This window comes from Nerophis lumbriciformis, linkage group LG28, assembly GCF_033978685.3.
Source record: "Nerophis lumbriciformis linkage group LG28, RoL_Nlum_v2.1, whole genome shotgun sequence".
Classification (NCBI taxonomy): Eukaryota; Metazoa; Chordata; class Actinopteri; order Syngnathiformes; family Syngnathidae; genus Nerophis; species Nerophis lumbriciformis.
In genome coordinates, this window is record NC_084575.2 from 23,528,510 (window position 1) to 23,554,141 (window position 25,632).

The 25,632-nt window shown below is 38.9% G+C and overlaps 1 protein-coding gene across 10 annotated transcripts in view; it reads right to left on the reverse strand.

The window, feature by feature from the left end:
- The window catches only part of itpr1b (inositol 1,4,5-trisphosphate receptor, type 1b), a 254,529-nt gene extending 232,915 nt beyond the window's left edge, over positions 1–21,614 (reverse strand). For all 10 annotated transcript variants that reach the window (XM_061923933.2, XM_072916599.1, XM_061923928.2 and 7 more), the window contains exons 1-3: positions 21,434–21,614; positions 18,745–18,859; positions 1,541–1,611 (exon numbers count right to left, since the gene is read on the reverse strand). In XM_061923933.2, the coding sequence (XP_061779917.2) occupies positions 1,541–1,611; positions 18,745–18,836 (163 nt within the window). In that variant the 5' untranslated portion in view covers positions 18,837–18,859; positions 21,434–21,614. The remainder of the gene's footprint in view (positions 1–1,540; positions 1,612–18,744; positions 18,860–21,433) is intronic.
- Between the last annotated feature and the right edge of the window lie 4,018 nt (positions 21,615–25,632).

Sequence of the window (25,632 nt, forward strand, 5' to 3'; positions counted from 1 at the left end):
GTACTAATGTAAAGTGCCTGTGGGTAATTATGTAGGAAACAGCATAATAGAACTCAGAATACTGATACAGAATGTAAACTTTAGTATGTAAATTTGCTCTAGTTGCTTTATGCAAAGATTAGACAAACATGGTGAATGCCATATTTTTTGCAAACATATATATTCCAACATACTTTTAAATGGTTTAGGGCTCAAATATTAATTAGTAAAGTGACTATCTTTGTCAATGCTGAACAATAATAGGCATTTCATAAAAACATGACTCAATTAGGATGTGCCAAGCAGATACCTTCCCTCTGCAGTCCAGTAGGTGGTAGTGATGTACAGTACATTAGTTATGGTTTAGTGGTTGCTTTTTTCCCTGTTATTTTTAAATTAGAAGCGCTTGTCTATGCGCCAGTTGGCCCAAATGCCAAATAACCTTTATCTCCATCTGCATCAAAACTGAATAGGCTCTTCACTTTCCCATTTACCACTTCTCTAGAAAATTCATGGAATTTGGTTCAATAGCTTTTGTAATCAGGCATCTGGCAAATAAGTAAACAACAATCAAAACATGGCATCACATTTTTCATAACCCCACAATAATAAATAATAATAATAATAATGGATTCGATTTTATATGACGCTTTTCTATTATTAGATACTCAAAGCGCTCACAGAGAAGTGGGAACCCATCATTCATTCACACCTGGTGGTGGTAAGCTACATTTGTAACCACAGCTGCCCTGGGGTAGACTGACGGAAGCGAGGCTGCCAGTTTGCGCCTACGGCCCCTCCGACCACCACCTATCATTCATTCACCAGTGTGAGCGGCACCGGGGGCAAGGGTGAAGTGTCCTGCCCAAGGACACAACGGCAGCGATTTGGATGTCAAGAGGCGGGGAGCGAACCTGCAACCCTCAAGTTTCTGGCACGGCCGCTCTACCCACTACGCCATACCGCCCCAATATGCCCACATTATACAGAAATCAGATTAAAACTCACATACCATACAATGCACATTGCAATGTCATTGCACAATAGCAACCTCCTCTTATATTTTTTTCCACATTGACAAATAACATGCACAAACATGCCCACAAGACGTATTTTCCTGTGGACAGAGATGTTTTAAAAACCTAATTGTGTGTAGAAGTAGATAATTTTGACTCCGGAAATAGGAGAAATTATACAATATATGTTTTTCAAATGAGTATAAATGAGCTTATAGGGTGAGAAATGGAGACTTTTGTTACACAGTTGAAAATTGAGTTAAAACACGGAAATCAATTGTAAATAAAAGCAAAATCAACTATTTTCATACAAAATTTAACTGGTGAAATAAAATAAAATAGTGTACAGAACTAAATAGTTGGGGGTCTGAACAACATAAGATCAAACATTTGCTCCCGATTACATTTTGAGAGCACAATTTTCTCATTTATATTTTTTACCAAGGTTTGCTGGCAAGTAAGGACCTTGACATTAAAGTGGATAATGGTGTGCTGATATAAAACACTCAAAATCAGGCTGAGAAAACATCAGACATGGGACTCACCTCTGAATTTCTTAGGTGGGTTGTTAAGGTCCCCTGTGTCAGGTTGAACCACACAGCGGTCATCAACAAGCCTGAGGAAACAGTTCAGATCAATCAATCAAAGTGTATCTATATAGCCCTAAATCACGAGTGTCTCAAAGGGCTGCACTAGTCACAACGACATCCTCGGGTCAGATCCTACATCAGGGCAGGAAAAAAACCTCAACCCCACCCCCTGGGCGAACGGTGCAATGGACATCGAGTGGATTTAGCGTAATAGGGTGAGAGTCCAGTCCATAGCGGATCTAGCATAATAGTGTGAGAGTCCAGTCCATAGCGGATCTAGCATAATAGTGTGAGAGTCCAGTCCATAGGGGATCTAGCATAATAGTGTGAGAGTCCAGTCCATAGTGGATCTAACATAATAGTGTGAGAGTCCAGTCCATAGGGGATCTAGCATAATAGTGTGAGAGTCCAGTCCATAGCGGATCTAACATAATAGTATGAGAGTCCAGTCCATAGCGGATCTAGCATAATAGTGTGAGAGTACAGTCCATAGTGGGGCCAGCAGGAGATCATCTTGAGTGGAGACAGGTCAGCAGCGCAGAGACATCCCCAACTGATACACAGATGAGTGGTCCACCATGGGTTCCGACTTTGAACAGCTAGCGGGTCACCAGATTATGAGTAAGTAACACATAATTAAATTAACACTATTTAAAAATAATTTTTTCAAAATTCCACTTATTAATTGTATGAATCCATCTTGTGCAAAACAGATGATCTTAGTTGCATCTCCCTGTTTAAACATTGCTGTGTTTCTTTCTTTTTGTTACTCATAAAACAAAGGCCTCCTATTGTTAATCTCTAAACTTCCATTCCCTCATGCGCTTTAGTGTGAAAAGCAAGCTTCTCCTTCAATGGATGCCGTCTTTTCAAATTCAAAGTGTGATCTTTTGCACTGATTTCAATGACATTTACAAATATTAAAACAACTCCATGTTCCATTAATTTCACACAGCCAAAAAATGCATCATTGCAAAGTCCGCCTCTTTAGTTTAATGAATCACATGAGATAGACTTAATTCACAATTTACGCACTTGGCTCTCCTTTAAGCAGGGTGGAAGTGATCTCAGTCTGGATGGGAGAATACGAAAGAGGAACGTGCTCAACTCAAAGCGTAGAAAAACACTTAAGCGCAAACAGGGCCCTTTGTGGATAACACAGTTCCAAGTACAGACCCCTGTGGAACACCACAATGAATGTTCTTGTTAACACTACATCAATAGCCGGAATTTGAATTCTCAAGGGGAACTGCACTTTTTGGGGGATTTTGCCTATCACGCACAATCATTATGTAAGACAAAAAGACAGTTGTATTTTTTTCCAATGCATTCTAACTCATGAATAAACGTAAATAAAAGTCTGCTTACAATGGAGTCTATCGAAGGTTCCCTATTCCGCCCATAAATCCCTCCAAATAACCATCCAAAAAGCACCAACAATACTCTATTTACATTTCATGACTTGAATACTAACCAAGTATTAGTGATATTGTTATTATAAGTGCTAACACAGACAAACTAATAATAGCGGCGCCGTGAACAGAGAGAGCTAACTAGCTTATGTGGCTATGTTGACATCGGCTGGTGAGCTGCTTCCTTGCCTCTGTGCTCGTAAGAGTTTGTTCTAGATCATAAATAATGCCTCTCATCTTGATAGTAGAAGAATAAGGACATAATCCAACAAGTTGCTCAATTTTGGCATCCAACTTAAGCCCGGCAATGGCGAGAAAGACACAAAGACGCGTAGTTCCACACCCCTTTTTTCTTTGCGAAGATTATGAGTCATTCTTTATCTAAACAGGAATATATCCTTGCTTAGGCGGTCCATCGTAGTCGAAGATGACGTAGCTTCCATTTTGTTGCTCTGGTCGGTGGCTATCGTTGCTGGCGACGATGCCACTCCATAGGACTATGAAGTCCGATCCTGGAACCACACGTCCTGCCACATTGGGGACATGTCAGGCCTGGATCAGGGGGCTGGGATGGTTCTGGAACTGCAGGGTGGTGTCTTCGCCTCCGCTGATCCCTCCGGTGTTGGTTCCGACACTCCTCCAGATACATGACCCCGTCATGGCACAGCAAACGCCACAGCGATCGATTGGCTGCAGCTGTCTCAAGTTCGTGGGGTTTGATGTCGCACCTCTTCAATATCCCTTTCAGTTGGTCTTTGTACCGCAGCTTTTGTCCTCCGGGCTTTCTGCTGGCTGAAAGGAGCTGACCATAAAGCATCTGACGAGGCAATCGGTGTCCTGGCATCCGGATGGTGTGACCAACCCACCGGAGTTGTCGCTTTGCCAGGGTGGCCTCTATGCTTATGGACTAAGTGCGCTGCAAGATGTCCGTATGAGGAACTCGGTCCTGCCATGTGATGCCAAGAATGCGTTGGAGACATCTGATGTTAAATGCATCAAGGCAGCGGATGTGTCTGCGGTATATTGTCCAGGCTTCCGACCCATACAGCAGAGTTGAAACACACACCGCCCTGTAGACTGACACTTTCGTTGAAGTTCGAAGGTGGTTGTTTTCAAACACCCGGGAACGCAGTCTTCCAAAGGCAGAGGAGGCTGAGTTGATACGAGCCTGGATGTCATCATCGATCTGGCATGTTGGGGTCAGAATACTGCCGAGGTAGCAAAACTGCTCAACGAGCTTGAGGGGTGTGCCGCTGATGGTAAAGACAGGGGGTGTAGGGGATGGGGACCTCTCCTGGATGAGAACCTCTGTTTTCTGAATGTTGATCACCAGACCTAGTCCTATCCACAACCCACCAGTCAGCATCCCACTGACAGCAGACATTGCACAGTAAGTGATGTTTTATTATGTTTGTTGGTTCTCTTGAAGTCTGCAGTGAGTAGTAATTAGTGACGTTGTCGAAGAAAAAAGCGAACTTCGTAATCCATCCATCCATTTTCTACCGCTTATTCCCTTTGGAGTCGCGGGGGGCGCTGGAGCCTATCTCAGCTACAATCGGAATGAGTTTTTGAAATGAATTCACTGCCGTATGATTAAAATGAGCAAAATACGTAAACACTACATGTTATTTTAAATGTGCCTGTTACTGCATTACATATAAAAGTGCGTAAATAAAACATTGATGGAGGTGTTTGGATGTTTTTTTAAGCGCTTTATAGGCTCCTTCGTAACTGAACTTTTGCTGGCATTTATTTACGAGTTAGAATGCATAAAAACTAAGAAAAAACATGTGTTCTTGTCTTTCATAAGGATTTTGAATGATAGGCAACATTTTCAAAAAAAGTGCAGTTCCCCTTTAAGTTCCATTTCAAATTGACACTTACTCTACGGATCATTCCTTGCTTATTATAACCACAGTTGTTACAGTACTCATAATGCATTTCAACATTCGGCAAAAAGGTTATCGGAATAATACCACAGAAAAACAAATATGTTAGTTCGGTTCAATTGGATGAAGGAGAATAAAGGAAAGTTAGACTTATAAATATATGAAATAATTGATCAAAAGCATGGTTCATCCTTGTGTTAAATTGATATAGCATACATTAAATATATAGTAAACTGAGGTAAAAGAAATATGGTTGAGAATTGCCATGTACAGTACAACTTGCAACCTTAAATTGCATAGTGAAAGACTGCACTGTGCTGTTAACAGTTGACACTCCAAAGCATTATATTATTTGTCCATCCATCCATCCATCCATTTTCTACCGCTTGTATTTGTATTATTTTAAATTAAATCACAATTAAACACTCAAGCCCCTGAAAATACTCCGCAAAAGAGCAGCACTATTAAAACACAACATTAGGATGCCACATCCCACTTAATCGTTTGCTCAATACCATGAGCATCACAAAAGAACCTCAATAATATAAAAGGCAACACATTATCTCCATAGATCAGGGGTGTCAAACTAATTTTAGCTCAGGGGCCGCATGGAGGAAAATATGTGCACACGCGGGCCGGACTATTAAAATCATGGCATGAAAACTAAAAAACAAAGACAACTTCAGATTGTTTTCTTTGTCTTACTTTGGCCAAAAATAGAACAAACACATTCTGAAAATATTACAATAAAAACATAGGAAAAAAATACCGGCAGCGGTAACGTTTAGATCCATGAAGGAAAGAAGAAAGTGAATGAATGTTTATAACTGAATGCATAAAAATGTGTTTTCTGTTGTATTTTTTATTTTTATGAATTAAGTAATGTTTATGACAACTTTTTCCAAAACACAATATAGAATGTGAGATATAACAGTATAATGCATTGGTGTCAAACTCAAATACAGAGTGGTCCAAAATTTAAAACTGAACAAAGCCGCGGGCCAAGGTTCAACAAATTAACTTTTTCGTAGGGACCCAAACACGTTTTGCATTGAATATTGAACAAACAAGGCTTATATAACTTTATAGTGACATGCAAAATCGAGTTTCAAATAATAATAATAATTAAAAAATATCAATGGCATATCAAATAACATTTAAATAAAAATTGAATGCCTCTTTTCTATTTGCAGCCTTCTGAGGTAAATATCAAATTACAGTTTTTCCACAGGCAAATAATACATTTGAAAAAAAAATAACAAAAATGAATGAATCAAACATTCAAGCCTTGAAGTAGCAAGAGAAAGTGCATGAATAAAATGTTAATTATTGCTCAGTTTGCTACACTGATTTGCTTTAACACTGAATATGGAACAAACAACGCTTATATAACTTAATAGTGCAAAATCAACTTTCAAAAAACAAACGAAAAAACATCAATGGTATATCAAATAAAATGTAACTAAAAAATTGAATGCCTCTTTTCTATTTGCAGCCTTCTGAGGTAAATATCAACATTAACTTGGTGGGAGGGGGCGGGGTTTGGTGGTAGAGGGGGTGTATATTGTAGCGTCCCGGAAGAGTTTGTGCTGCAAAGGGTTCTGGGTATTTGTTCTGTGTTACGGTGCAGATGTTCTCCCGAAATGTGGTTGTCATTCTTGCTAGGTTTGGGTTCACAGTGTGGCACATATTTGTAACAGTGTTAAAGTTGTTTATACGGCCACCCTCAGTGTGACCTGTATGGCTGTTGATCAAGTATGCCTTGCATTCACTTGTGTGTTTAAAAGCCGCATATAGTATGTGACTGGGACGGCACGCTGTTTGTATGGAGGAAAAGCGGCCGTGACGACAGGTTGTAGAGGACGTTGAAGGCAGTGCCTTTAAGGCACGCCCCCAGTATTGTTGTCCGGGTGGAAATCGGGAGAAATTCGGGAGAATGGTTGCCCCGGGAGATTATCCGGAGGGTTGGCAAGTAGGAGTATTAGCGGTGAATGCGGTGTTACAGCGGCACTGTCACTGTATAATACCAATACCAGCTCTAATGTTGATTTGATATTGCCTCAAGGGCCAAATGAAATTATACGGCGGGCCAAATTTGGCCTGCAAGCCAGAGTTTGACACCCATGGTATAATGCATACATTTATAATTTGTTTTCATAACAGTGACAAAAAAGTGGGAGCCCAAAAATTTACTGTGGGACCCCATTTTTCTGACTTGATGGCCATTTTGAAAATTCCTAGCGCCAACACTGATGCAGTATTGGTGCGTGCAAAACAGCAGCAGGCGGCTCTGTGGCCTGCGGGCCGGTTTCATTACTAATCAAATATCATCCTGGGGGCCATAGATAATTCTTGACTTTGACTTTGACACCTATGCCATAGATAAATCATTATCAATGGAGGTTTCATAACAGTGGCGTCTGATCACACAGTGCCAGCCAGCAGTGTCCCAGGATGGCAAAGCATCTCTCAGGGGTCATGTTCAGCACTTTCAGCAGTGAAAACCACACCTGATACAATTACTCTATTTGAGTCACATCCTCTCCGACTCTAATTGACCAAAAGAGCTTGCTGCAGCTGATGCTGGCAAGCCTTGACCAAGCATAACTGTGCCAGATGCAAAAATTGACAAATGAGTTTTGTCATTGAGGTGGTCTTCAAATTTGTTGCCATGGTGTGTGACGCACACACCAGTGGAAAAGCGTGTTTTCTGAGAGCAGGGAGGAGGGCTCGGTGGCTGCTGCTGAGTGGCAAACACAATTGTGACCTGGCAAGAGGAGGAAGATTGCGGTATTTAAGAAGACGGCATCGGGGTGGGTGGGCGATAATCACAGATGCTGCACTTGTTGATACCTTAGGAGAGGAAAAACAACAAACTGGGCAACAATTGGAGATGGTTTAGTGAAAAGAGGCTTGACTTGCACAACAAAAGTAAAACTGCAACAATTAATTGAATACTTTGATAATAAAAAAAAGCTTTGGATTTATATTATGTTGCTTCTATTAATTGTTTAATGAGTGTAAATATCGTATTTTTGGACGATAAAGCGCACTTAAAATCCTTTCATTTTCTCAAAAATCGACAGTGCGCCTTACATATTTATTAAATGTGAGTGTGCTTATTCTGGTTGTGGTACCTAGTGTAATGGTAAGTGTGACCAGTAGATGGCACTCACACATAAGAGATACGTGTGGACTGCAGGTTGACACCTGTTCAATAATAATAATAATAATAATAACTGGGATTTATATAGTGCTTTTCTAAGTACCCAAAGTCGCTTTACATGTAGAACCCATCAATCATTCACACCTGGTGGTGGTAAGCTACTTTCATAGCCACAGCTGCCCTGGGGTAGACTGACGGAAGCGTGGCTGCAATTTGCGCCGACGGCCCCTCCGACCACCACCTATCATTCAATTCACCGGTGTGAGCGGCACCGGGGGCAAAGGGTGAAGTGTCCCGCCCAAGGACACAACGGCAGCGATATATATATACAGTATATACACATATGTATACATATATACATACATACATATATATATACACACACACACACACACATATACATATATATATATATATATATATATATATATATATATATATATATATATATATATATATATATATATACACACACACACACATATACATATATACACACATATACATATATATATATATATACACACACATATACATATATATATATATATATATATATATATACATATATATATATATATATATATATATATATATGTGTATATAAATAAAATTAAATAAAAATCTATTTTTAAAAGACGTTTTTAAGTCATCTCCATGCAACACGAATGAGCTTTTCTAACCTGTAAAATGTAAAAAGTTTCATCAAAATGATTGTTCTTGAATCAAGAATCAATTAAGAATCAAAGTGTCCCCCCAGGAATCCGAATTGGATCGAATCGTTAGGTACCCAAACACTTCACGCCCCAAAATTTACCCTGGAACAGATTGTCATAATATGTGAAAATGTCAACAACCTGATTTTGTTGGACCTCAGAGTCTCCTAAAAGCACTGTTTTCCTAAATTTTGCAACATGCTGGAGAACAATTCGGAAATGTTTACATTGGACTACCCGCAAAATTAATGAAGTGGAAAAATGCTTAGACTTATCTAACCCCTATAAGTATGTATCATCTCTAAGCAGGTGATTGACATTACACCTGTAAACACTTAATAATAACACAGTGCGGTGGTGATTGCTTATTTAGGCTGTGTGAGAAGACATTGATTTTACACAAGAAGAAGTGCCCATGCAGACCAAACATGATTACTTACGGTCTTTAGAGATAAATGACACTAGCGAGTACCAGTAAGCAAGCAAGACCAAAACTTTGAGGTTTCATTGGAGGTTCTGGAACAGGGGTGTAAAACTCCTTTTAGATCAGGGGCCATATGGAGAAAAATCTACTCCCAAGTGAGCCGGACTGGTAAAAATCACGGCACAATAACTTGAAAATAAAGACAACTTCAGACTGTTTTCTTTGTTTAAAAATAGAACAAGCACATTCTGAAAATGTACAAATCATAATGTTGTTGTTGGGTTTTTTTTACACATAAATGTTGCGGTTAATAGTATTCTATCTTTATTTGCTGATATTTATACTTCCTGAATAAATTATGTGATAATGTTCATCAGTCTACTCATTGTTGTTGATTTTCAATCTATCAAGATTAGAGATATCCGATAATGGCTTTTTGCCAATATCCGATATTCCGATATTGTCCAACTCTTTAATTACTGATACCGATATCAACCGATACCGACATCAACAGATATATACAGTCGTGGAATTAACACATTATTATGCCTAATTTGGACAACCAGGTATGGTGAAGATAAGGTACTTTAAAAAAAAATTAATAAAATAAAATAAGATAAATAAATTAAAAACATTTTCTTGAATAAAAAAAGAAAGTAAAACAATATAAAAACAGTTATATTGAAACTAGTAATTAATGAAAATTAGTCAAATTAACTGTTAAAGGTTAGTACTATTAGTGGACCAGCAGCACGCACAATCATGTGTGCTTACGGACTGTATCCCTTAAAGACTGTATTGATATATATTGATATATAATGTAGGAACCAGAATATTAATAACAGAAAGAAACAACCCTTTTGTGTGAATGAGTGTGAATGAGTGTAAATGGGGGAGGAAGGTTTTTTGGGTTGGTGCACTAATTGTCAGTGTATCTTGTGTTTTTTATGTTGATTTAATTAAAAAAAAAAAAAAAAAAAAATTCCGATATTACATTTTAACGCATTTATCGGCCGATAATATCGGACATCTCTAATCAAGATTAAAAAATATCATCAAAATCAAATTACAGGATGTTATCAATGTAGTTTGCTCATTTTCCTCGACTGATGTACTAACATCATGTGTTTTTTTACATATGTAGTATCATCTACAAAGATACAAAGAATTGCAATCGCGACATCTAGTGGACACATTTAGAAAAGCAGTTTCTTTCATTCAAAAATTTTGGCTCATTTTTATACTTAGCAAACTCATGCCGCGGGCCGGATAAAACTTGTTCAGGCCGCGGGCCATATATTTGACACCCCTGTTCTAGAACATTACCCACAGCGCTCAAAAATCTGTCAAAATGTTTCAGTACGACTTTGGTAAGCTACAAAGACGCACCGCTTGATGGATTTTTGGAGCATTACGGCGATCGTAGTCAAATGTACTGTGCTTAAACATATGGGTATTATTATGGTGTGTGTAGAAGGACCCCAAAATGGCACTTATTAAGACACATTACTTGGCCTTTTTGTTTATTATGCAAAACCAACTTTTCTTTCCTATTGGTACCTACTGTTGGGCATTTGGAATTGGAATAAATCCCTAAAATTGGCACGTGTGCGCCATTGTAGTCGTGCCGTAGTCAATAAGCGCCTTATTTTTCTCTATCCTGTGTTGTGGGGCACTCATCCTCCCCTGTTGCCAGTCCTCATAAAGTAGCATACAGTTCTAACTTATATTCGTCAGTAGTGAAGTGAAGTGAATTATATTTATATAGCGCTTTTCTCTAGTGACTCAAAGCGCTTTACATAGTGAAACACAATATCTAAGTTACATTTAAACCAGTGTGGGTGGCACTGGGATGCACTTTACAATTAACTGTGCAATACTTACAGTACAAGTACTTTGTGGGGCTCAACAAAAGAAAACAATAGCACATTCAACCTGGAAACACACTGTAGTGTCATCTAACATCTTGGAATTGCAACTGCATGCAAAGTCTACATACAATACAGTACTTTCAAATGACACACAGGAGTGTCAGAAAACAAGGTAACAGCTTGACAGCTAAGCTCAATGTTAATGAGTGTTAATTATTTTTTTAAACAAGTAACATTTATCAACTCATTTGAACACACACAAAAGTACGGAAAATTGGTACCATTGAGACAGGTATTGAATTTCAGCTACCGTAAGGATTCAAATGTGAACGATACCAACCCCTAAATGTACTGTATGTCATTTTAGCCATGGGGCTTTGCTGGCTTCCTGAATGCTGCATACTTCTTCCTGTACCCATGCTTGATGAGTGTATTTTCCAAGAACCGGCAATAAGTTTGGGAGTTTATTTTCAGTCCAAAAAGGTCAATCTCGTTCATCCTTGATAGTACCAGCCAGAAAGAGTATACCTGCTTCACCTTGCTGGTACCTGACGTATAGTAGTGTATTCTCTTTAGAAATATCTAATAAAGTGTCATACTTTAATAGCAAGTATACAATGAAACCCCCAAACTTGAACGTCTCTAAATGCTCCTAAATGTAGGGCCCCTCATCATGCACAACGTCACATTTGCATTTTGTGCATTCTTATTGTGTTTTTTGTAATATATATTCACAAGCTGAGAGTAAAGAATGTTCAAATTGTACTTAAAACCGTTGCCTATGTTTTCTTCATATGGACTGTAACCAAAATATACACACGTTGCACTCAAGGCTTTTCAACACCCAATATAAATGACATTTATTTGACACATTTACAAGCTAAAAGCAGTTTGCAGTAAAAAGTAAGATAAGCCACAAAACAAGAACAATTTAATAGCTCAACAACTAATACTTTGTCCACGCAGAAAATAAACAAAACTTGAGCATTTATCGGTCAACTCATGTGAATCAGGAAATATCACTGTCAACACTAGGTAATGCACTGCAGTACACACACACACACACACCATCCAGATGTAGCATTGTGTAAGTTCACCACGGAAGAAGCATGTGCTGTGACTGCAGACACAACAGAGTTGGCCACCAGAGTAAGGGTGCAGTGGTGACCAAGTTACTTTACAAGCATAAAACCTCCAACACAATGTTGATGAGAATAATGTCAGTGGAAATATACAGTGTATTGTATGTACGTCCTTCCAGTTTATCCGAAACAATATTTTATATGCATGTCTGTCTGCTGTTAGCCTGGTTAGTGAAGTTCTAGTAGCAAGTTTGTACATTTTGCAAATTAATACATTTTACAATATGGATTAAATACTTTTGTGCAAGTGTATCTAATAGAAGTTATAGTTACTCATCCTATTTTACAGCTTACTTACATGCTCACCTCATATGAGTTTCTGACCGTATGACAACCTTTGGCAAAAAGATCACGATTTGGTATATGGTACTATAATTAGTGTTTTAAAATGAGTTATTTTGAAATGTGGAGAATATGTATTTAAAATACTGTGGAATAAAAAATGTAGGAATGCACAATAGTGTAAATTTTAACCAAGAACCGATCATTTCCAGACCTGTACAACCGATATTTACAGTAGGTATATATATTTACACAAGAATTTGTGAGAATAAATTAATTGAAAGGGGTCATGTTATGATTCATTTAAAACACTTCCTTGTTGTCCACATAACATGTAATGGTGTTCTTTTTGCTCCAAATTTTGCATGGATTTTGTTTTAAAGAGCAATTTTAAAGCCCCTTTCTGACCGTTTCTTCAGGATGCACCGTTTTGTGGGCAGTCTTATTTACGTGGTTCCATTTTGACAGCTATGTAGTAGTTTTAGCGCTTTCATATCGAGTCTATTGACATACAGTACAGGCCAAAAGTTTGGACACACCTTCTCATTAAATGCGTTTTCTTTATTTTCATGACTATTTACATTGTAGATTGTCACTGAAGGCATCAAAACTATGAATGAACACATGTGGAGTTATGTTAACAAAAAAAAGGTGGAATAACTGAAAACATGTTTTATATTCTAGTTTCTTCAAAATAGCCACCCTTTGCTCTGATTACTGCTTTGCACACTCTTAGCATTCTCTTGAGGTAGTCACCTGAAATGGTTTTCACTTCACAGGTGTGCCTTATCAGGGTTGATTAGTGGAATTTGTTGCTTTATCAATGGGTTGGGACCATCAGTTGTGTTGTGAATGAGAAGGTGTGTCCAAACTTTTTGCCTGTACTTTATATGCTCTGATTACTGTTTTGCACACTCTTGGCATTCTCTCGATGAGCTTCAAGAGGTAGTTTTGGTCCCTTCAGTGACAAGCTACAATAGTTATGAAAATGAAGAAAACGCATTGAAATGAGAAGGTGTGTCCAAACTTTTGGCCTGTACTGTATATTAGTTAGAACTATATTAGAAATGGCATGTACATGTACGAGCCAGTCTGCCCCACAACAAGAGAATAGAAAAAAAATAAGTATCTTATTGATTACAGGCATCGGACTACAATGGCAGACTTGTGCAAAGATCTTCGGATACATTTCTACCATGTATGGAGATATCCGCTGACGTCACAACTGGGAGAAACATCAAAAATTGGTAAAATTCCAAACGGCCCGTTTGGAGGAAGTAGAAGAAGATTGTTTTATAAATATCTCCGCCATGCCTCCATGGTTTGATTTCAAATTTTCGGGACTTATGCCGACCCCAGATACACAAAAACACGTAGGCCTACCAATAGGTAAGTAAAGTTGGTCTTGCACAATAGGTCCCAGTGGCGGGGCGTGCATTTCACACCTAGCCCTTAAGTGATCTCCTACTTTGTCCGACTTTAATAAATACCTCTCATACTACCATCATTTATGTCACCACATGACTACGGCTGGAGAAATACTATATGGAAACATACTTGCGCACTACTGGCCATTGTATGACCTCAATAGTGTACTAAAAAGGCTATTTTACGTCGCATTTAAAAATCAATAAATCCGCATCAGCAATTAAAACATATCTCTACGTGGTACTGTCAAAATTAGAATAACTGAAAAAAAACATTAAAAAGGTGAAAAAATAAAGAAATAAAATATTTGAACATTTTTGCAGAACTCTTAATAAGCTGTAAGCCTCGGTTGAGTTGCATACAGTAGCACTTCCTGCGCTACCAACTTACAACTCATGATTGGAAACTCACTGGTGCGTCAAAAGTGAGTATCCAGACACAGGAGGCGTACGGTATATGTCACATTCAACAGTTCAACGTGAGGCAACCTAGGAGGCCTACTTATTAACCAATGATCTGATCGGCTATTACAACAGTCTATTAACTGTATGTGCTGCGTTCGCCGACATTGCACAGACGGCCGCAGTATTGATTCAGAAGGCCTCGGGCAGATTACATACAGCGCTGGCAAAACAAGATAGCTTAATTCTGATTGGATTATAGCTCTAACGTAAAAACAGCGACACTGGAGCCTAATAAGACCTAAAGAGAATATAATGAATACTTTATATTTAGGGAAAGTACATTAAAAATGAAATTAACTTTTATTAATTTATGATCAAGATTTATGTTAGGCCAGCAGAGACGGCCTTGCATGCCCTGATGGCCCACCACTGATAAGTGAAGTGAAGTGAATTATATTTATATAGCGCTTTTCTCTAGTGACTCAAAGTGCTTTACATAGTGAAACCCATTATCTAAGTCACATTTAAACCAGTGCGGGTGGAACTGGGTAAAGTATCAGCAAGGGCAATGACTAGGATTGCAGAAGCGGGGATCGAACCTGGAACCTTCAAGTTGCTGGCACGGCCGCTGTACCAACCAAGCCACGCCGCCCTAAGTCCCCTTTAACACTTTTGCTCAAAACGTATATACACTAACAAAAAATATACAAATCTATTGTAGGGATAAAGATAATGACAACTAATATTTCTTTACTTGATTAACAAAAATTTGAGTACAAATACACTTCCAACTATAATTCTGACCCATGCAAACAATTAGAACATACTTGCCAACCCTCCCGGATTTTCCGGGAGACTCCCGAAATTCAGCGCCTCTCCCGAAAACCTCCCGGGACAAATTTCCTCCCGAAAATCTCCCGAAATACAGGCAGAGCTGGAGGCCACGCCCCCTCCAGCTCCATGCGGACCTGAGTCCGCTTTCCCACAATATAAACAACGTCTACAGTAAAGCAGTTCGTCTGCCGTAAACAGCAATGTTGTGACACTCTTAAACAGGACAATACTGCCATCTAGTGCATTTGATGAAAGCACTTTTGTGCGTGCCCACAGCAATGCATCATCAGAGAGGGTGTTCAGCATGGTTAGAAAGATAGAGAACATGACAGAGAATAGAACAAGGATGGACAATTCAACCCTTAACTCAACAATGAGTAGATGAGTGTTATGTGTGTGTATATGTGTAAATAAATGAACACTGAAATTCAAGTATTTTTTTTTATTTATATATATATATATATATATATATATATATATATATATATATATATATATATAAAATAAATATATATTTATAGCTAGAATTCACTGAAAGTCAATTATTTCTTATATATATATATATATATATATATATATATATATCCATCCATTCATTTTCTACCGCTTATTCCCTTCGGGGTCGCGGGGTTAGATATATATATATATGAGAAATACTTGACTTGGTGAATTCTAGTTGTAAATATACTCCTCCCCTCTTAACCACGCCCCCAACCACGCCCTGCCCCAACCACGCCCCCCGCCCCCACCCCCCACCTCCCGAAATTGGAGGTCTCAAGGTTGGCAAGTATGAATGAGAATCAATAATTGTATTAATAGGCAACATGCATCTCAAACATTCTGAATAGAATTTCATAAAATGAAAAAAAATAATCTGTCCAACACATTAATAAATGAGGCCAATGGAACTGAGCCAATAAGATTCTGCATTGCTGTTAGCAACAACACCAAAACAAGTGGAGTCACATTTTTTAATTGACAAAAATAAAATGAATAAAATTATATTTTTCCCTGACAATAATAAAATAGTGCAAAAGGGGCCTGCCCCATAGAAAAGCAACATTCAATTGTAAAACTAAAAAATGAGGGTTCAAATAATAAAGTGCATTTATTCTCCTAAGAAATCATAAAAGGTAACTAAAACAATTAATTTTGTTGTGAAGTTCTTTGCCTTAAGGTATTTTCTGTCAAGCTGTTGCCTCTTATCAAACGGTTTCTCATCAGTCCTGTGGCTTTACATTTACTGCGGTCGCCGCTATTAACGCTAGGTCTCGGCTATGCAGCACAGGCAGATTGGTATTGCTTCCATAAATCTTCACATTAGTCAATTTTAGGGTGGCTTATCAGATTGTATCGCGTTGAAGACTTTAACCCTTCCCTTTTCATTTCTTCAGAACACGTTTTGCAAATTATGAGTGTCTTCTTCTGACAAGCATATGTCTTCTACACCATGACGCTTTCCTCTGCACACAACAGGGCGCGCACGCAGTATCATGACATCACAAATATGCGACCATACCGTAGGAGAGGGGCCAGATGGCAGCACAAGCCACAGCAGAGATAAACGACAAGCCTTTATTATTACTGGGTCATTTTAACGGTAGATTTTTCCTAATCGGAAATATCGATGTAGTGTCATAGTTGCCATTATCGGTCAATAATGATCAGTCGTTGATAATATCTTGCATAGCTAAAAAAATAACTAAATTCTTTCGAAATAAATAATCAAGTGCAGTTCTTAATGCGGTCTACTGATCTGCAACTGAAGTGACAACAAAAAAAATGCAAATAAATGCAATAATGAAGTGGCTCAAGGAGATCTCAACATAAATACTTGATAAAAAAAAACACTTCTTAGTAAGATTTTAAGAGAATAGCTCGCAAATTGTCAACCAGAGTGTTTTGTTGTAGCGGTGTAGCGTGCAAGGACGGGAGCGGAAGAAGTGTCAAAAGATGGAGCTAACTGTTTTAATGACATTCAGACTTTACTTCAATCAATAACGGAGCAGCATCTCCTCATCCGTGGCTCACTAGTGCAACAACAACGCCGGAAATGTGTCCCGTGAAAAACCGTCCGACCGGAACTCTCTAATAACTAAAGTTCCGTGGGTGAATAATGTAAACCCACTACACTGGTAATTTTTAGCGCTTCCATAGCGAGATATAAGTTAGAACTTTACGCTAATTTATATTAGAAATGGCAACAGCAGAGAGTGAATGTCCCATAACAAGAAGATAGAGAAAAAGAAGAAGCTAATTGACTACGGTATCGGCACAGACTACAGTGGCGGACGTGCGCAAATTTTCAGGAATTATGCAGATTTCAAATACAGATCAGCAGGTACCAGAAGGTAAGAAAAGTTGGCTTTGCATAATATTGTGAAACAAAACGCCAGATAATATGTCTGCTAATGGGTGCCATTTTGCGGTTCTTATACACACACACCATAGCACCGCATTTTTCGGAGTATAAGTCGCACCGAAGTATAAGTCGCACCTGCCGAGAATGCATAATAAAGAAGGAAAAAAAACTATATAAGTTGAACTGGAGTATAAGTCGCACTGAAGTATAAGTCGCACCTGCCGAGAATGCATAACAAAGAAGGAAAAAAACCTATATAAGTTGAACTGGAGTATAAGTCGCATTTTTTGGGGAAATGTATTTGATAAAATCCAACACCAAGAATAGACATTTGAAAGGCAATTTAAAATAAATAAAGAATAGTGAACTACAGGCTGAATAAGTGTACGTTTAATGAGGCATAAATAACCAACTGAGAACGTGCCTGGTATGTTAACGTAACATATTATGGTAAGAGTCATTCAAATAACTATAACATATAGAACATGCTATACGTTTACCAAACAATCTGTCACTCCTAATCGCTAAATCCCATGAAATCTTATACGTCTAGTCTCTTACGTGAATGAGCTAAATAATATTATTTGATATTTTACGGTAATGTGTTAATAATTTCACACATAAGTCGCTCCTGAGTATAAGTCGCACCCCCGGCCAAACTATGAAAAAAACTGCGACTTATAGTCCGAAAAATACGGTAATACTTGTATCTCTGACTACGGTGGCCGTAATGGGCCGACAATCCATCAGGCAGTGCGGCTTCAAAGTCGTACTAAAACATTTTGACAGATTTTTGATGTAATGTTCTTTATTTTCAATGGAATTATTTAAAGTTTTGGTGTTGTTTACATGGTGTCATATTGCAGTCTACACGTATCTCTTAAGTGTGACAACCATCTACTGGCCACACTTATCATTACACCATGTGCCAAATTAAATTGCTTCGAGGTCGGTAAGCACAACCAGAATTATTCCGTACATTAGGCGCACCGTGTTATAAGACGCACTGTCAATTTTTGAGAAAATGAAAGGATTTTAAGTGCGCCTTATAGTCGGAAAAATACGGTACATTTTCTTTACAATATTATATTATATTTAATACTTTTTATTTATTTTTATTATTTTTTTCAACATTGAAAATAAATATGTTTTTCCTTCAATTCTCACAACTATAGAAATGTGCTATCCAGCCATAAAGTACTTTTGGCCCAGTCTGACTGTGGACTTACCCTAAAGTGCTGATAAATCCATTGGTGGAGCCCTCCGCATAGAGGGAACAAATGTCCCCAATATGGAGGAAACTAGACATTTTATCCGACATGGCTCTTCCTTGCTTGACAGCTCCTGCAAATGAGCACCAGAAGTAGACAATAAAAATCATGTTACATTTAGGGGAGGAAAACATGCATTTGGCAAGACGTGAGCAGAAGCTACGGAATAAACGTTATTCATCGACACTCACACTGTGATCTTATCATTTTTGCATGAAACATTGATGCACATTAACGATTGTTAAAGTAGGTTATAAAACTAATAAGACAATTTTCTTTACCACTAGCCATTTGTTTTGTGTTTAAGCCGTTACAATAACAATAATAAATATAATAACCTCCATTTTTTTAACTTATGTCTCAGTTTTAACATTTAGTTTCAGACTGGCTCTCACAATGATTCAGTGTCAAACCTTATTGATAAAGTTAGACCTTTCTGATTTAAAATCGTCTTTGTAAAGTAGGGCTGCAAAATTATGCAAAGAAAATGTGAATCAGGATAATTTTTTGCCCACGCACAGCACGCACACAATGTTCAGGATCACGTGCCTTCATTTTATCGGAATCACATATTTTTCATTATAATTATCCTTACTATTAGACCCTTCACTGTCTTGTTGCTTTAAAGAAACGTCTAATGGCCTTTCTGCTGTTCTTCCCGAAAGGAGTATATGTTTTAAATATGGACTTCAATATAAATACAAAATATACAATCATGTCAAAAAAGGGCACACTGGCTCACACCCTAGTACATTCATGCACAAGTCTACAGCCAGTGTGACTCCACGACCAGGGCTGCAGGGTCAACTCGTCCTGGCCGTCATGCACCTACTCAGTGGCCTAGTGGTTAGAGTGTCCACCCTGAGATCGGTAGGTTGTGAGTTCAAACCCCGGCCGAGTCATACCAAGGACTATAAAAATGAGACCCATTACCTCCCTGCTTGGCACTCAGCATCAAGGGTTGGAATTGGGGGTTAAATCACCAAAAATGATTCCTGGGCATGGCCACCGCTGCTGCCCACTGCTCCCCTCACCTCCCAGGGGGTGATCAAGGGTGATGGGTCAAATGCAGAGAATAATTTCGCCACACCTCGTGTGTGTGTGACAATCATTAGTGCTTTAACTTTAACGACAGCGCCGCATGTGTCTTTGTGTAAAATGAAAGGGTGTGGGGAAAAAAATCAATTGACACCCGAATCCTGATTTTTATTCATTATGATTCTGAACTGAGGCCTTATTTTCAAGATTTTTTTTATGACTCAATTTTTAATACGTTTTTTAAGGCCAGCAGCCTTACAAATCACATCGCTTTTTAGTGTGAATCTAGATCAGGGGTCAACAACGCGGTGCCCGCGGGCACCAGGTAGCCCGTAAGGACCAGATGAGTCGCCCGCTGGCCTGTTCTAAAAATAGCTCAAATAGCAGCACTTACCAGTGAGATGCCTCTATTTTTTTAATTTTATTTATTTACTAGCAAGCTGGTCTCGCTTTGCTCGACATTTTTAATTCTAAGAGAGATAAAACTCAAATAGAATTTGAAAATCCAAGAAAATATTTTAAAGACTTGGTCTTTACTAACTGACAAAGAAACAGATAACAGATTTGGTGTCCAGTTCAAAGTGTGACAAGATTTATTTAAAATTTGAGATGTGACTTTTGTATTTTACATGAGTTTTTATTTGTACAAACATGGTGCAAAGTAATTCATGATTTGTTAAAAAATGTTAGTGGCTAGCTAGTTAAAATGGGATATTGGGATTTCACAAGACTGTCTTAGAAGTGATCATTTGAAAATGTTCAATTTGAAAAATGTGCACTTAGAGAAAATATAAAAATAAAGTGTTGCATATTGATATTTATCTGTTTCTATAGATATTTTTTGTGAGAAATCATTAAGATGATCAGTGTTCCCACAAAGATAAATATCATTAATTATTAATAATAACATAGAGTTAAAGGTAAATTGAGCAAATTGGCTATTTCTGGCCATTTATTTAAGTGTGTATCAAACTGGTAGCCCCTGCGATGAAGAGGCGACTTGTCCAGGGTGTACGCCGCCTTCCGCCCGATTGTAGCTGAGATAGGCTCCAGCGCCCCCAAAGGGAATAAGCGGTAGAAAATGGATGGATGGAAACTGGTAGCCCTTCGCATTAATCAGTACCCAAGAAGTAGCTCTTGGTTTAAAAAAGGTTGGTGACCCCTGATCTAGATCATACTTTTTGTGTGTGTACAACTCCATGGTAAAAGTATATTTTTTTTTACAGCAGACCTGGGCAAATTAAACGCTTGTATATTTTGAGTAAAATGAAGCGCTATATAATTATAATTCACTTCGCTTGACTTCATTAAAATAAAAATTATTGTATTTTATTTCGAAAATATGCAAAACCCGAGCTGTGAGCCGCACGTTACCTTGAATAACACGTCCCACTCCGTATCATTCATAACATAATTACAAAAAAAAAAAAAAAAGATGATTTTTTTTTTTATTATAATTATACATTTTTAGTCAATACAATTCAAACCCGTTTTATTAAATTAATCAGTGTTGCGCGCGCACATAAACATGGAAACATGTGCGTGGGCTACTTCCTAGTACACGAGGATGCTGGCGCCTCAAACAAAGTCAATCTGGACAAATCATTACCTGGTCCGAAGGGAAGTTTAAGGCAGCACACCAGCGAAAAGAAAGCGAAGGTGTAAATGGGTCAGCAGTGGATCATTCCTAGCGTTCTATCCTGGGTTAAGTCCATGGTGGGAGTCCAGGTAGGGAGAGCCTGAGTGGTGTTATCTCTGACAGCTGAGCGCGTCCTTCTAATACAATCTTCCTCCACTCCTCCACATGTGACTGAGGACCCGCCCCCTTTGGTAGTTATTTATACTTACGCATTGAATCATGGGAAATGTAGTTCTAAATCGTTGTCTCCGGAAGTTGTCCTAATTACATGAAATAGGCGTACAAAACTTTAATATGATTTAAATAATATAAATACATATACTAGGATAACAACTGTTGGATATAGAGACGATACAAACCCTTTTATTTATTAAATCACAAAGATTGAAATTCAACGCTTTGGTGCATTTGCAAACCGCTAAAATGATGTATAAAGCAAACTATAACCTGCTATCTAAGAATGTACAACAATTCTTCTCAACAAAAGAGAAGAAATATAACCTTAGAGGAAAATCCAATTTAAAACATTTGTATGCTCGTACAACACTTAAAACCTTTGGCATATCTGTATGTGGAATTACAAACCCCGTTTCCATATGAGTTGGGAAATTGTCTTAGATCCATCCATCCATCCCATCCATCTTCTTCCGCTTATCCGAGGTCGGGTCGCGGGGGCAGCAGCCTAAGCAGGGAAGCCCAGACTTCCCTCTCCCCAGCCACTTCGTCCAGCTCTTTCTGTGGCGTTCCCAGGCCAGCCGGGAGACATAGTCTTCCCAACGTGTCCTGGGTCTTCCCCGCGGCCTCCTACCGGTCGGACGTGCCCTAAACACCTCCCTAGGGAGGCGTTCGGGTGGCATCCTGACCAGATGCCCGAACCACCTCATCTGGCTCCTCTCGATGTGGAGGAGCTCCCCCCGGATGGCAGAGCTTCTCACCCTCTCTCTAAGGGAGAGCCCCGCCACCCGGCGGAGGAAACTAATTTCGGCCGCTTGTACCCGTGATCTTGTCCTTTCGGTCATAACCCAAAGCTCATGATCATAGGTGAGGATGGGAACGTAGATCGACCGGTAAATTGAGAGCTTTGCCTTCCGGCTCAGCTCCTTCTTCACCACAACGGATCGATACAGCGTCTGCATTACTGAAGACGCCGCACCGATCCGCCTGTCGATCTCACGATCCACTCTTCCCTCACTCGTGAACAAGACTCCGAGGTACTTGAACTCCTCCACTTGGGGCAAGATCTCCTCCCCAACCCGGAGATGGCACGCCACCCTTTTCCGGGCGAGAACCATGGACTCGGACTTGGAGGTGCTGATTCTCATCCCAGTCGCTTCACACTCGGCTGCGAACCGATCCAGTGAGAGCTGAAGATCCTGGCCAGATGAAGCCAGGATCAATTGTGTTAGATGTAAATATAAACGGAATACAATGATTTGCAAATCATTTTCAACCCATATTCAGTTGAATATGCTACAAAGACAACATATTTGATGCTCAAACTGATAAACTTTTTTTTTTTTTTTGCAAATAATCATTAACTTTAGAATTTGATGCTAGCAACACGTGACAAAGAAGTTGGGAAAGGTGGCAATAAATACTGATAAAGTTGAGGAATGCTCATCAAACACTTATTTGGAACATCCCACAGGTGTGCAGGCTAATTGGGAACAGGTGGGTGCCATGATTTCGTATAAAAACAGCTTCCCAAAAAATGCTCAGTCTTTCACAAGAAAGGATGGGGCGAGGTACACCCCTTTGTCCACAACTGCGTGAGCAAATAGTCAAACAGTTTAAGAACAACGTTTCTCAAAGTGCAATTGCAAGAAATTTAGGGATTTCAACATCTACGGTCCATAATATCATCAAAAGGTTCAGAGAATCTGGAGAAATCACTCCACGTAAGCGGCATGGCCGGAAACCAACATTGAATGACTGTGACTTTCGATTCCTCAGACGGCACTGTATCAAAAACCGACATCAATCTCTAAAGGATATCACCACATGGGCTCAGGAACACTTCAGAAAACCACTGTCACTAAATACAGTTGGTCGCTACATCTGTAAGTGCAAGTTAAAGCTCTACTATGCAAAGCGAAAGTCATTTATCAACAACATCCAGAAACGCCGCCGGCTTCTCTGGGCCCGAGATAATCTAAGATGGACTCATGTAAAGTGGAAAAGTGTTCTGTGGTCTGACGAGTCCACATTTCAAATTGTTTTTGGAAATATTCAACATTGTGTCATCTGTACCAAAGGGGAAGCGAACCATCCAGACTGTTATCGACGCAAAGTTGAAAAGCCAGCATCTGTGATGGTATGGGGGTGCATTAGTGCCCAAGACATGGGTAACTTACACATCTGTGAAGGCACCATTAATGCTGAAAGGTACATACAGGTTTTGGAACAACATATGCTGCCATTTAAGCGCCGTCTTTTTCATGGACGCCCCTGCTTATTTCAGCAAGACAATGCCAAGCCACATTCAGCACGTGTTACAACAGCGTGGCTTTGTAAAAAAAGAGTGCGGGTACTTTCCTGGCCCGCCTGCAGTCCAGACTTGTCTCCCATCGAAAATGTGTGGCGCATTATGAAGCACAAAATACGACAGCGGAGACCCCGGACTGTTGAACGACTGAAGCTCTACATAAAACAAGAATGGGAAAGAATTCCACTTTCAAAGCTTCAACAATTAGTTTCCTCAGTTCCCAATCATTTATTGAGTGTTGTTAAAAGAAAAGGTGATGTAACAGTGGTGAACATGCCCTTTCCCAACTACTTTGGCACGTGTTGCAGCCATGAAATTCTAAGTTAATTATTATTTGCAAAAAAAAATAAAGTTTATGAGTTTGAACATCAAATATCTTGTCTTTGTAGTGCATTCAATTGAATATGGGTTGAAAAGGATTTGCAAATAATTGTATTCCGTTTATATTTACATCTAACATAATTTCCCAACTCATATGGAAACGGGGTTTGCAAATTATGGAATGGATTAAGCAAATAAATCAAACAAAGCACCAAAATGATTTAGTTTAAGAGACTGTTTAAACTACAAGTGTTCACAAAGTACACAGAACAATAATTATGATGAACATCTTGAACCCTTTTTTATTGTTTTATTGAGACAAAGATTATTTATGTATTTAATATTTGTTTGCTTACTATGGTATATTATTCATTTATTATTTATTTGTTCACTGTTCTATTACAGAGAACAAGGAAATGGGATACAATTGCTATGGTATGAAAAGGGGTAGTATTAAATAAGCTCTGCTTCTTCCTACTCCTTTTTGGACGTGCTGTAATGAAACAACTGGAAATGTGTGATGAATTACATTGTATCGTATGCATGTTCCAAATAAACTGAAACTGAGACTGAACCAGTGACGTGCGGTGAGGTTGATGGCTGGTGAGGCACTGACTTCATCACAGTCAGATTTACAAACATATGAACCCTAAAGAGTATCTTATTCACCATTTGATTGGCAGCAGTTAACGGGTTATGTTTAAAAGCTCATACCAGCATTCTTCCCTGCTTGGCACTCAGCATCAAGGGTTGGAATTGCGGGTTAAATAACCAAAAATGATTCCCAGGCGCGGCGCCGCTGCTGCCTACTGCTCCCCTCACCTCCCAGGGGGTGATCAAGGGGATGGGTCAAATGCAGACGACAAATTTCACCACACCTAGTGTGTGTGTGACAATCATTGGTACTTTAACTTAACTTTAACTTTACACATACAAACTGTAGCACACAAAAAAGCACATTTAATAAAAAAAACCTTATTATGGTCTTACCTTTACTTATAAATTAAGTCCATGCGCCGCAACTAAAGCCCTCACTTAAACTTTCCACGTGCAAGATTGAATCTATTTAAAAAAGTGTAACCGAGGGTTTATAAATGTCGCCTATACTGTATGAAACTACAAAATAACAAACACGGAGGCTCCAGTTTACACGAGGACCACTTTATTTACCTTCTTTCAAAAACCTCCGCAACGTGACATCACTTCCGCTGTTAGCGCCTTCAAAACAAGAGCTCAAGGCATATACTGTATAACAGCGCATAACAGGAACTTAACATCACAAAGAGGAAAGCCCATGAAAATAGGTTACAAAAGTTATTTAATAAGAAGCCAAAAAGTGCAAAAACAATAATGTTCGTGTTGG